Genomic DNA, 14,117 nt, shown 5'->3' with positions numbered 1-14,117 from the left:
AATACACCTTTATTTTAAATGTAGAGCTGCTTATGCCATGTCTGCAAGTTTAATTTTAGCTTTGACTTGTGTAGGTCAATTCGCGACAACGGCAATCCATAGCTGGCAAAAATGGTGCATCTAATCGAAGAGGGCGTCCTCCTGCCAGGTGTTTCAAAGTTTTAAATATCTGCAATTAAATATTCTTATGAATTGTTTACAATTTTTGATAATGTTGGAATAAATATACAGCTTTGGTTTCTAAAATCTGTTGGAGATGTATCTCATGGGCTATGCATAGTATTTGAAATAGTGCTCTGAATTAAATTTTGTTTTGTTTTGTTATTTCATAACAATACTTTACATTTCATTATATGCTTCCGTCAACAACTAATTTCTTTTTGAAGGTTACTAAAAATGTTGAATTGTTTATTTACAATGGATTAGTCCTAGATCCCGTGGTCGTGCCCGAAGAGGGAGGAGTAGTGACCAAATCTCTTATGGTCAGGTGGATAGTAGTGACCAAGTCTCTTCGGTTTCAGCTATTATCATGGTAGAGGAGCTAGAAACACAAGAAGAGGAGATTCTATCTATGGACATGGGGCAGGGATCTTTACATGAGATAGATGAGACACTAGCCCCTGAGGAGAATGGGTTGCAGATAGTTCCATGGGAGATAAGGGACGAGGTTAGTGCAGCTGCAGAAACGGAGGATGAACAAAAAATCTTCATGCATAGGGGAGCAGATATGCTTGAGAGCACACGTATATTTAGCTGCTTTGATTGTCCCTCTATTCCCTTATGCAGATTGATTCCATATGCAAGGGTGAGAGGGTTGAGAGACGATCTTAGTGGGTTGAAGTCTGCCTTCGCAAAAGAAGGCTATATGCCAGAAAAAGGAGCTTTCATTGTCTCTTTATTGACATGCAAAAGAGAGGAGAGCCTTGTGATAGGTATGTCAATACTTTCTATCTTTTTGCCATTGTTCACATTCTTTGGATTTTGTTTAAAGTTTAACATTTGTGTCTACTCAAGATGAGATCAAAGAAACATGGGGACCTCTATGGAATGAGATCAATGATGAATTCGAATGTGAATTGAAAAAGAAACCAAAGTTTCAAGATCTTGTCAATCACATGTTCTATGTTTGGGAAGGGAATCATCGTACTGTGGCATGGACAAAGGCAATTAAAGAAAGGTTTTCCACTTCTAAGGAGAAGCATTGTTGTGTTTTGTGCACTATCATAGATCCTACCAAAGTGCCTGAGATTGCGTTGCTAAGCAATTTGCAAAGAATGAACTTGTAAGTGTTTCTCTTGTTCAACTTTGCTAGTATTTAAGCTATCGTATATTTGAATGCTTACATGATATATCAATGCATCATGAATACTCATGCTCTGGTTGCCACTCATCTTCGTGATGAGATCATTAATACCACACACATTTGTGCGGCGGATCATGTGATGTACTTAAGTGGTTTACCCGAAAAGGATCAAAATCTTATTGCCGCCGTACGGAAAAAGTATGCCAAAGGTTCCAAGCCTTGGTATCCACTCACTCCACGTTACCTTGGCAGATTGGTCTATGATGTATGAACCAAATTAAATGCTTCCTTTTGTCATTGGTATGCGTGATTAGTAATATAGTCTTTCTTATTTTGGATTTTAGATTCAAATGACAAAAGAGAAAGAGAAGAGAATATCGAATGTGAAGCAAGGTTTGTCTGACGAAGACTTCAAAAAGGAAGAGGAGAGAATTCACCATGAGATCACACACAAATATCAAGATCGTATTGGGAAGGTACCTTTATTTTTTTGCATCTACTCTTTGTTTGTGGCGAATGGTACAATATGTAATTAGAGTAATTGTCATTTTTATACTCATATTGCAGTTACTTAACATTGTGGATCCCAACCTTGGGACGGATTGGCTAGCAAGGGTTTTGTCTCTGAAATGGGGTAATGATAGCTGGGCTACATTGGAGAAATTGAACTTAATAGCACTCCAAGATGCTCCCGTTCAAAACAAGATTCATTGGATTTCTTTGCTTGAAGCGGACAAGATTACAAGGGGTGCATATGGTCTTAAGAAAGGAGATCACGTCTTCCGCATGTAAGATGATCCTTGATAATTAATCTTGAATTTGTTGTACTGTCCTTTTTTTCTCTCACTCTTTTTGGAATTGTAGGTGGCTTTGTAGAGAGGGTTTTTTGGCACGAGTCTTTGAAAGAGCATTTCAAATTGTGTCAGATCTTATGGATGTGCCTGGCGTTGTGCCTTTGCCACATGACTCTACCCTCACATTTTATTTTGAGGAGATAAAATTTGAAGCCAGGCCCTTTTTGTTTCCAATTGAAGTGTCTCTTGGAGCAAAGACGAAGGATGTGGAGAAGCAGGCATTGAAGAAGGTAGATACATTACGAATGGCAGCACAACGTTTGTCTTTCAGGTGAACAATTTATTAATTGCAATTTTATTAATTTGTTATGTTTATGTGATGAGCTTCATGTAACTTTTTAGCTGTTCATTGTAGATTCCTTATGTTTTTGGTATCCAAGAATGTGTTACCTGCCATGCCTTTTTTGGCAAGACAGTGGACTCAGATGGCTACTCAAGACACATGCATGTACCCCTCTAGTATGCGCATCTTGAGTGCATGGGAGATTGAGAATTGTCCGTGGTGGATAGATATGGAAAAAGGACATGTTCTTGGTCGTGAAAGAGAGCTGCATGACACGATGTCGAGGGATGTTGTGATACAAAATCCACCAGTAGATAGACGAGAGGCAAGACATGCAGGTATGTTTCAATATTTGGCATGCCAAACAACCATAAGTTAGTAGTATTTTGACTTAAAATGTTTTGTTTAAGATGCGCGCAACTCTCAAAAGGAAAAGGAAACATTTGTGGATACGATCATAGAGGAGGATGTGGGCTCAATGCCTGGTATGTCTTATAAAAGTTTGTTAATGCTTTACAAAAATATGCTTCATAGATGACTAATTTATCTTGTTGTAATGCTCCAGTGTCTTCTGGCACCATCATGGCTAGGAAGACCATCTCATTTGTTTATCTTGTGGAGTCTCCACTACAAAACATATCTAGTTTTGTTGACACACAGTGCATGGCCATAGTGGGGGACTACATTGCCATTGCTGCAGACTTCAGAGTGGGAGTCTGGAATCCCATATGGATCCATGTCCATGATCATCTTTCACGGGCACGTTCGGAGGCTACACTATATACTCGTGCGGGGAGAGCCGTTCCATGGGCTGCTGATTTCATTTTCTTGGATCTCCCCTTTGGTGGGTCTCTAGTAGGCTCCTCTACTCTACCTCAGTGGGACATTTGCAGTGAGGATCATGTGCGTGCTGGAGTTCATTTGGCATTCTCGACGCTAGCAGATTCAGGCTGGCTTCTAATCATGGTGTCTACGGCGGGTGAGATCCTTTTGTTTATGATCATGCCATAAGATAGTAATAATCATTGTAAGTGTTTGTAATAATTAATGCTTTGAATAGGAGAGGCCATTGGGTGAGTGGAGAGGTTTTGTCGTGCTGCAGAGATGGTTGTTCATCGACGTATTGTAGTACTCCATCATGGAGCCTATGGTCATTTTGAGAGTTTTGGTGGTCCTATTGAGGTGACATACTTGCTTTGTATTAATACTCTAATGATTTATGTTGTTGCTTTCTCCAACCGTGCCTCTTTTGTTATAGTGTCTTTGCTCTGTGCTATTTATGGTTCATCGAGTAGGTATGCGTCCACCGTGCTTCATAGCAGAGAGCACTGTCCTATTTTCTCGCCTTGGCATGCAGTCATCGGATTCTTTTATGATGCATCATGTTCCGGAGCTCTCTCAAGCTAGATCATCATCAGGCGAGCCATTGCGAGGTGGATTGCAGCGGAGCCATTGTCATAAAATCTAATATCTAACCAACCCAAGTGATTTTCTCATATTAAATTGATCACTTAATGTGGGAGAATAAACGGGAACAAGTGTTAAGATATAGATATGTGCTTATAGATCTATCTCAACACGGGGCCAATAGTAAAGGGGCCCAAATGGGAGATGGTCTATCAAGAGCAAGGCTAACCAATGGAGCATAAGACCTTAGGGTTAGCTTCATTGAAGACCTCCAATGATGTGTGTAAAAGTCCTTTGACCTTAGGTAATCTAGGGCTGAGCTTGAGGTGGGAACCCGGCCCAAGCTCAAGGTGTTTGTCCTGCTTGAGGTGCTTGTCGTGCTTGAGGTGTTTGTCCTGCTTGAGGTGCTTGATTAAGGTGCTTGAGGTGATTGACTTACTCCATGCTTGAGGTGCTTGACTTGCCGCTTGATTAAGGTGCTTGAGGTGCCTTGACATGCTTGCCTGAGATGCTTGTGGGAATACCCCCTAGTCCAAGTGCTTTGTCATGCTTGATGACTAAGGTGCTTGAGCTCCTAAAGTCAAAAGCATCCCTACAAGAGGGGGGGTGATCCCTTTTCCTAGGGATTAGAGAGAGAACACACACTCACACTCACAAGGGAAGCCCCAGCTTGAAGAGGCAGCAAGGACACATGTCAGGTCCCTACCCATGTTACCTTCATGTGTTGCTTGAAGCCTATTGGCTAGGAGTCAAACGGGTCCAATGATAAATTACTTGAATTATCTAATTGTTTTTGCATTTATCAAGTCCTCTCTCTCAAAGGGGAAAGGGGGACACTTGTCCCAAGGCTATCCCTGTTGCTTGTAATGGCTTCTGCTTGTGATTGGCTAGGCCTGGAGGGGTCCAATGAGCTTCAAGCATGAGCTACAAGGGGGGGTCGACCCAAGCAAGCTAGGGGGGTGCTTAGGGGGTATACTCACCCACACACACTCACAAGCACTCTCATTGTGTGCTATGCAAAGTGGAAGAGCTCCCTCTCCAAGCAAGTAAAGGTTGAGAGCCTACACCAACACTCTTGGCTATGGAGTGCAAATCCAACCAAGAGCCATGCTTCAATGCTTAAGCTTGCCATCTCCTTCTTCTTCATTACTATGCTATTATGTATGCTAGCAACAAGAGTATGATAAGTGAGGAACTAATTCTTTCTCCTACGAAATGTTTCTTCTTCCTCTTCCCTACCCTTATTCCCTGCTAGCTCTCTCCACCTTCGAAGGTGTTTGAGGTCTTGGGACTCAGGCTTGGGATAGTTAAAGCTTTCTTCAAGTTTATGTTATGTTGGTGGCGCATGAAGCTTTCCATCTTCATTGCTTCACCTAGGTCACAAGGAACACAAAGAATGTATTGTAACAAGTCTCTCTTTATGGGAGAAATCATAATACAAATGCCTATTGGAGGGGGGACCGGCTCCACATAAATCCGGTCCTCAACTGTTGTCATGTTCTCTAAATTCTCTCTTGCAAAAGTATTGTCCATGCCAAGTTAACTAATTGCTATAATTATGTTGCTATCTTCAATTATGTCTACCTGCTATGTTCACAAAATCATTTCTTGAAAGTACTCTCATTAAATTCCGCTACTCTCAAATTGAATAGGCAAATTCCATTACATTGGTATCAGAGCATTTGGTTTCTCTTTTCTTGCTTAAGAAGAGAGGTCCTTAAGTAGCCTATAAATGGTTGATGTTGTTAATTATAATAGAGTAAGTGGAACTGGGATCTAATATCGGTTTTGTTAAGCCCACTATGTGGGGGATGGTGCACACCTCGGGAGCTTTGGACTTAATAATGGAGTCTTTTTAGACTTGCCTACGGCTTTACCATTATTGAGCCATAAGAAGTCCGAAAGGAGCTAGCCCTTGGCAACTCTGCTATGTTAGACCTACTCCTCTACTCTCTATAATTAACCACTTTGAGCCGTGGGTGTAGATACTTAAGAGCCGATTTTCAAAGGCTAAGAGGAGTGGCAACTAAGTTTTTGTATTGCCAAAGCATACACTAAGTATAAACATAAATTTTGTTAACATGGCTGACAATAATCAAGAGAGTAGAATGAACATTGATAGCTTTGATTTTGCACATGAAGGTGCTAATGATGATGCTCCCATGTTTGTGAATTATCTCGTCACTAGGTTGCAACAAGCTATGGGCAACCCTGTTTTGCAAGCCGAAGTTACTCAACAACTTCGTGCTTATGGAATTTCCCTTCCTCTCCCAGAGGAGAGAGAGCTTAGGAGGCCTCTTGAAGAGACCCCCAAAAGAAGACTCTCTCCCATTCGAGAGGAGGAATCCAAAGAGAAAGAAAGCAATGAAAGTCTAAGTTCTTCTGAAGAGGTGGCTCCACAAAGACGATCGCCTACTCCTCCCAAGAGGAAAAGAGCAACCTATAGTCCTTCTCCTCATCACTCTGAAAGGCAAGAGAGGAAACAAAGGAAGAAAAGGGCTAGGAAGAGGTCATCCTCTTCTCCTTCTTCTTCACCTTCCTCCTCTTTCGATGAAAGTTATGGCTATTCTCCTAGAGAATACAAGAGGGGAGGACATCGCAAATCATTTCCTGCATGGCGAAGGTCACAAAAGCTAAAGAATTTCAAGGAGGGAGGAAAGAGTATCTCTTTTCTCACCTACGATGGCACCTTTGGTGCTACCGATAAAGTGTTGGCCTTCATCCAGCAATTTGATGCGGCCTTTGGGGACAAGGGCTTCACAGAGTCCTCCAAGCTACGCCATGTAGCTATGCACTTCCCAAAATCAGCTCGTCAATGGTGGGCTAGCCTTCGTGGCAATGGAGAAGCCCCAAAGACATGGAAAACTCTACGAGTTTCCATCATGAAGCAATTTCTTCCAAGTGATACTAAAGATAAAGTTCTTACCGAATGGCGCGGCTTGAAGCTTCTCTCTCATGAGTCTATCAACAAGTATGTAGACAAGTTTTGGGATTTACATCTCAAAGCTACTGTCTTTCAAAAGATAGACTTTGCCGAGCAAAGACAACAATTCTGTGCGGGATTACCTGAAGAGATGGCCGAATACATCAACTCTCAACGGCCTGGTACTATTACCGAAGTAATCCACCACACCATGGTTGCTTCACGCATCAATTTCCATCAAGGGGCTAGACGTAATGTCAAGCCCATGGAAAACAAAGATAAAAATGATGCAAAGGGGAAATCCAATGCTCAAAATAATTCCCAAGGCACTTCCAACAACAACAACAACAACAACAACAATAGGTCCAAGGAGAAGGGAGTTTACAAAGGTAAAAACAAACTCTCTCCTGAAGAGCTTGAAGCTTTTCGCAAGGACCATAAATGTTTCAAGTGTGGGGAGCAAGGACATGGCTATCGTTCTTGCCCCAAGAAGAATACTCGCAATGAGACTCCTAGGGCTTCCACCATCGAAGCTCCAAAAGAGGATGCTCATTGCAAAGGATCATCACTCTCCTATGCTTGGGGAAAGGTAAGAGAGAATGATGCCTTCATCTTGTTTGACCCTGGCTCTACTCTCAACTTCATATCAATAGAGTTGGCCACCAAGTTGGGCATTCAAACTTTTGAGATGGGAGATATAGTAACAGCTGATGCAACTTTCAAGGGACAACAAGCCTCCGTTACTCCCTTGATTGGGAAGTTGAGGCTTCATGTCCAAAGCTATGTCGACAAAGAAGACTTCTTCATCTCTCCTCTCCAACATCAGGATGTTATCCTAGGGGCACCATGGTTTGATCGCATGGCTGCCAACATGAAGTTCCCTGAAAGGAGAATTTACTTCACCTACAGGGGAAAGAACATGTATATAGATGCTAGTGAGCGTGGTCGCACTATTCCACTTGTAAATTCTGTTTCTTTTGATAAATCAATTAAGAGCTCAGTTTCTGCGTACATGATTTATGTCAAAGAGTCTCTAAAAGCTAATAATGTTTCATCAAATGAAAATGATAGGAATCAAGAAGAGCTAGACTTGTCTACTTTTCTAAAAGGATTCCAAGTCTATGTGTTCATCGATGATATCCCTATGGACCTACCTCCAAAACGAGGGGATGATGACCATCGTATTGAGCTCCTTCCAGGAAGCTCACCGCCTAACAAACCTCCTTATCGAGTCTCACAAGCTCAACAAGAGGAGATTATGAGGCAAGTACAGGAATTGGTAGACAAAGGGATGGTGAGGCCTAGTTCCTCTCCCTTTTGTTCTCCAGTCCTTTTAGTGCAAAAGAAAGATGGTACATACCGTATGTGTGTGGACTATCGAGCACTAAACCATATAACTATCAAAAACAGATTTCCCGTGCCTCGGGTAGAAGATCTGTTTGATAAGCTACAAGGCTCTACCTACTTCAGTAGGATTGACCTTAAGAGTGGCTATCATCAAATAAGGATAGTGGATGAAGATATCCTAAAGACCGCGTTTCGCACAACATTCGGTCTTTATGAATATCTAGTCATGCCTTTTGGCTTGACTAATGCACCAGCTACTTTCAATCGTCTCATGGAGAAAATTTTTAGACCATATCGTAAATTCACTGGAGTGTTCTTTGATGATATCATCATCTACTCCAAGTCTTTGGAGGAACACAAGCAACATCTCCAAGTGATTTTTCAAGCCTTGAGGGAGAACAAACTTTTTCTCAACCAAAAGAAAAGTGAATTCTTCCTTCAAGAGATTCAATATCTAGGTCATATTATCTCTCACGATGGTATTCGTATGGATCCATCAAAGTTATAGGTAATAAAATCATGGCCTAACCCAAGGAATCTACATGAGATAAGAAGCTTTATTGGTATGTGTGCATACTATAGACGCTTCATAGCAAAATTCTCTCAAGTAGCAGGACCACTACACGACTTAACAAAGAAGAAAGTTAAGTTTGTATGGACTGCTAAGGAGCAAAATGATTTTGAAAAACTCAAAGAGAAGCTTACTTCCCAACCAGTCCTCGTGCTTCCGGATCTCTCAAAACCATTTGCGTCCAATGTGATGCTTGTGGTGATTGCCTTGGAGTGGTTTTGCTTCAAGAAGGGCATGCCATAGCATATGAGAGCCGAAGGCTCAATAGTGATGAACGAGTCTTGGGCATTTATGAGAAAGAGCTTTTAGCTGTTCTACATGCCCTAGATACATGGAAGCACTACCTATTGGGGACTCCATTTATCCTACGAACCGACCACCAAAGTCTCAAGTATTTCATGACGCAAACCAAACTTTCCGACAAACAAATGAGGTGGGCAAATTTTCTTTCGCAATTTAATTTCCATATTGCTCACATAGTTGGTAAGCACAATCAAGTTGCCGATGCACTTTCACCACGACCAAAAGTTAATGCGGTGTCTATAGCTACTCACAATGATCTATCCTCTATGATAGATGAGTATGCTACTGACCCTGACTTTAGAGACATAATGTCAGCCCTTGCTTTGGGGAAGAAAGAGGAACCATTCACCTTGCACGATGATTATCTTCTCCACGGCAATAGGCTATGTGTTACCCATTCCCTTTGTGAGAAGGTTATGTATGAATCCCATGCTCCTCCATATGCAGGGCATAGAGGTATTCAACCTACTCTCCGAGGAGTAGAGACGTATTTCTATTGGCCTACCATGAAAGTAGACATACAAGAGTATGTTTCAAAATGTGTAGTATGCCAAAAGACCAAGTATGATAGAGGGAAGAAACCTGGATTACTCCAGCCTTTGCCTATTCCAAATTCACCATGGGAGAGTATATCCATGGATTTCATCTTTGGATTACCCAAGTCTATCCATGGGAATACAGGAATATGGACAATAGTCGACAGATTTAGCAAGCAAGCACATTTTATTCCTGTCAAAAAGACTATTAAGGCACATCAAATGGCAACTCTCTTCATATCACAGATTTTCAAGCACCATGGATTACCCACATCCATCGTGTCAAATAGAGATCCTAGAATGACCAGTAATTTTTGGAAAGGTCTCTTTGAAAATCTAGGAACAAGATTGAATTTCTCTTCGGCCTATCACCCACAAACGGATGGCCAAAGTGAGATAGCCAATCTTACGATACTCGATCTACTCAAGACTTATGTTACCGAAGTAGATCAACGCTCACAATGGGAAAAGTATTTACCTCTAGTAGAGTATGCCTACAGTAATACTGTACATACTTCTACGGGGAAAGCACCTTTTGAGATCATAGAGGGAAGACCTAAAAGTCCCTTGCTACTCAAAGTACATGGGAAGATCTTCGCCGCCGATGAGTATAGCCGTGACCTACAAGAATCTTTTCAAAAGATTAGGGAGGCTATAGCCATCTCTCAACAAAGGCAAAAAGCTGCTGCTGATAAGCACAGAAGAGCCTTAATGTTCAAAGAAAATGATTGGGTCTTACTCAAGATTCCTAAGGCTCGATTAAGGCAAACGACGGGCAAAAATCCTACGGGCCATCAAAAGTATTATGCTAAACTAGCAAAAAGATACTATGGTCCTTTCCAAATCTTGAAGCCCATCAATGAGACGGCTTATCAACTCAAGTTGCCCAACCATTGGCTTATACACAATGCCTTTCATGTAAGCCTACTTAAGCCCTAAAAAGGAGATCCACCGACTGAACCAATTATTGAAGACCCTCCCGAAGTTGAAGACCAAGAAGAGGTGCTACAACCTGAAGCTGTCCTTTGGCATGAAGACAAGGTACTACGACATGGTAAGATAATCCGACGGTATCTTATTAAGTTCAAAAATTATCCTTTTGAAGATGCTAAATGGATGCAAGGAGTACAACTTAAGGATAGTATGAACCTTGTCAATGCTTACAATGCTACATTAGAGTAAGCAAATGTACAACTCTCTTTTAAATGACTCATGTTTTTGTCTTATAAGACTAATCCTCTTTTTAATTGTGCACAAATTTAACTAGTATGCATGCTTAGAATCATGTTTGTGATGACGACATCTCTCAAACACCAAGTAGAATTTGTCACTCTACTTTGGGAGAATGAAATGGACTAAAGAGCAGACATGCTTGCGGCATCTATGTCTCCCAAGCACCAAATGGATTAGTCATCCATCTTGGAAAGATGTCGTAGGGTAAAAAAGGGATCCTCTACCCGCTAAGTACGATTGACTAATGACTAAGCCTTTATCTCTTCTACCTCATAGTCGAGGACGACTATGATTTCAAGAGAGAGGTAATGTCATAAAATCTAATATCTAACCAACCCAAGTGATTTTCTCATATTAAATTGATCACTTAATGTGGGAGAATAAATGGGAACAAGTGTTAAGATATAGATATGTGCTTATAGATCTATCTCAACACGGGGCCAATAGTAAAGGGGCCCAAATGGGAGATGGTCTATCAAGAGCAAGGCTAACCAATGGAGCATAAGACCTTAGGGTTAGCTTCATTGAAGACCTCCAATGATGTGTGTAAAAGTCCTTTGACCTTAGGTAATCTAGGGCTGAGCTTGAGGTGGGAACCCGGCCCAAGCTCGAGGTGTTTGTCCTGCTTGAGGTGCTTGTCGTGCTTGAGGTGTTTGTCCTGCTTGAGGTGCTTGATTAAGGTGCTTGAGGTGCTTGACTTACTCCATGCTTGAGGTGCTTGACTTGCCGCTTGATTAAGGTGCTTGAGGTGCCTTGACATGCTTGCCTGAGATGCTTGTGGGAATACCCCCTAGTCCAAGTGCTTTGTCATGCTTGATGACTAAGGTGCTTGAGCTCCTAAAGTCAAAATCATCCCTACAAGAGGGGGGGCGAGCCCTTTTCCTAGGGATTAGAGAGAGAACACACACTCACACTCACAAGGGAAGCCCCAGCTTGAAGAGACAGCAAGGACACATGTCAGGTCCCTACCCATGTTACCTTCATGTGTTGCTTGAAGCCTATTGGCTAGGATTCAAAGGGGTCCAATGATAAATTACTTGAATTATCTAATTGTTTTTGCATTTATCAAGTCCTCTCTCTCAAAGGGGAAAGGGGGACACTTGTCCCAAGGCTATCCCTGTTGCTTGTGATTGGCTAGGCCTGGAGGGGTCCAATGAGTTTCAAGCATGAGCTACAAGGGGGGGTCGACCCAAGCAAGCTAGGGGGGTGCTTAGGGGGTATACTTACCCACACACACTCACAAGCACTCTCATTGTGTGCTATGCAAAGTGGAAGAGCTCCCTCTCCAAGCAAGTAAAGGTTGAGAGCCTACACCAACACTCTTGGCTATGGAGTGCAAATCCAACCAAGAGCCATGCTTCAATGCTTAAGCTTGCCATCTCCTTCTTCTTCATTACTATGCTATTATGTATGCTAGCAACAAGAGTATGATAAGTGAGGAACTAATTCTTTCTCCTACGAAATGTTTCTTCTTCCTCTTCCCTACCCTCATTCCTTGCTAGCTCTCTCCACCTTCGAAGGTGTTTGAGGTCTTGGGACTAAGTCTTGGGATAGTTAAAGCTTTCTTCAAGTTTAGGTTATGTTGGTGACGCATGAAGATTTCCATCTTCATTGCTTCACCTAGGTCACAAGGAACACAAAGAATGTATTGTAACAAGTCTCTCTTTATGGGAGAAATCATAATACAAATGCCTATTGGAGGGGGGACCGGCTCCACATAAATCCGGTCCTCAACTGTTGTCATGTTCTCTAAATTCTCTCTCTTGCAAAAGTATTGTCCATGCCAAGTTAACTAATTGCTATAATTATGTTGCTATCTTCAATTATGTCTACCTGCTATGTTCACAAAATCATTTCTTGAAAGTACTCTCATTAAATTCCGCTACTCTCAAATTGAATAGGCAAATTCCATTACAACCATTCTTTTGTTGCATGCTTTGTGGAGCTCCTTTGTCAGCGTGGAGGTATTTGCTTGGAGCTTGGATGTGGTACAGCCCCTGCACTAGCATTTTGTGTGGGATCAAGACGGGCATGTGTTGCTCTCGACATTGATGAGCAATTGATTTCAGGATATGTGCTACCATTACTCCGTCGTAGAAAGCGGAGCAGAGAGGACCCCTCCACCTCCTTAGATATTGATGATGAGAGTGATATGCCATCGCGTGTCAATCCCTTTGATGACTAGTGAGGCCCACGTCTTACTATGCCATTGACATTGCTTATGTTTTTTTATCCTTTTGATGTCAACATTGGTATTTAGTGTTTATGGATATTTCTTCTATGTCTTGTTTAGTATTTTGTCATGATGATGCATTTTCTTGTTGGTTGGAAGTTCCATGCCGGTCTACGCAGAGGAGATGGCTCGGAGCATGGAAGCGGACATGCGATATGATTTTGAAATCTGTGAGACACTTCGGAGACGGAATGTCTACATCGACGATGAGTGTGAGAATTGAGAGATTTGTAGCATATGGTTCTTGTCATGTTTTGATGAAAACTTTTGAGTCGATGTTCTAATGTTTTAAGTCATGGATGAGAAGTATTCACTCTTTGGAACAATTTGGTTAGAATTTCAAATCCTCCTGTGAGGTGCCTTAAATGGCTAATGAGTTTGTTTTGAAATATTGACCTATGTACAAAGGAAGCTCTGTCCAATTTTTTTCAAAAACTAGTATTATGTTTTTCTTTGTTTTCTTGTTAGGTCATATGTATTGACAATGCATTGGAGGGGGAAAGTCTACATCGACAATGAATGTGACTAGTCAATCATAAGAATTGATAAATTTGTAGCATTGATGTTAGAATTGAAATTCATGTCTTGTTATTTTCATATGGTTCTCATCATATTTTGATGGAAACTTTTGAGTTGATGTTTCAATGTTTTGAGTCGTGGATGAGAAGTATTCACTCTTTGGAACAATGTGGTTACAATTTCAAATCCTCCTGTGAGGTGCCTTAAATGGTTCATGTGTATGTTTTGAAATATTGATCCATGTACAAAGGAAGCTCTGTCTAATTTTTTTCATTATGTTTTTCTTTGTTTTATTGTTAGGTCATATGCATTGACAATGCATTGGAGGGGGAAAGTCTACATCGACAATGAATGTGACTAATCATAAAAAATGAGAAATTTGTAGCATTCATGTTAGAATTGAAATTCATGTCTTATTATTTTCATATGGTTCTTGTCATGTTTTGATGGAAACTTTTGAGTTGATGTTCTAATGTTTTGAGTCCTGGATGAGAAGTATTTACTCTTTGGAACAATTTGGTTAGAATTTAAAATGCTCATGTATGGTGCCTTAAATGGCTATTGGTTTGTTTTGAAATATTGATCCATGTAAAAAGGAAACTATA

The 14,117-nt window shown here is 41.2% G+C and overlaps 1 protein-coding gene across 1 annotated transcript; it reads left to right on the top strand.

Moving 5' to 3' along the window:
- The first annotated feature begins 529 nt into the window (after nucleotides 1-529).
- On the top strand, nucleotides 530-12,945 carry LOC147439685 (uncharacterized). The gene is made up of 13 exons (XM_086484367.1): nucleotides 530-667; nucleotides 787-805; nucleotides 1,228-1,281; nucleotides 1,360-1,379; nucleotides 1,470-1,568; nucleotides 1,648-1,696; nucleotides 1,766-1,779; nucleotides 1,871-2,091; nucleotides 2,180-2,428; nucleotides 2,513-2,616; nucleotides 3,384-3,419; nucleotides 3,501-3,513; nucleotides 12,858-12,945. Exons 1-13 carry the CDS (start codon nucleotides 530-532, stop codon nucleotides 12,943-12,945), a joined length of 1,104 nt encoding a protein of 367 aa, XP_086340493.1.
- Nucleotides 12,946-14,117: the final 1,172 nt, after the last annotated feature.

This window comes from Adiantum capillus-veneris, chromosome 16, assembly GCF_014529385.1.
Source record: "Adiantum capillus-veneris isolate H3 chromosome 16, ASM1452938v2, whole genome shotgun sequence".
NCBI lineage: Eukaryota > Viridiplantae > Streptophyta > Polypodiopsida > Polypodiales > Pteridaceae > Adiantum > Adiantum capillus-veneris.
This window is presented reverse-complemented; position numbering and strand designations above follow the sequence as displayed.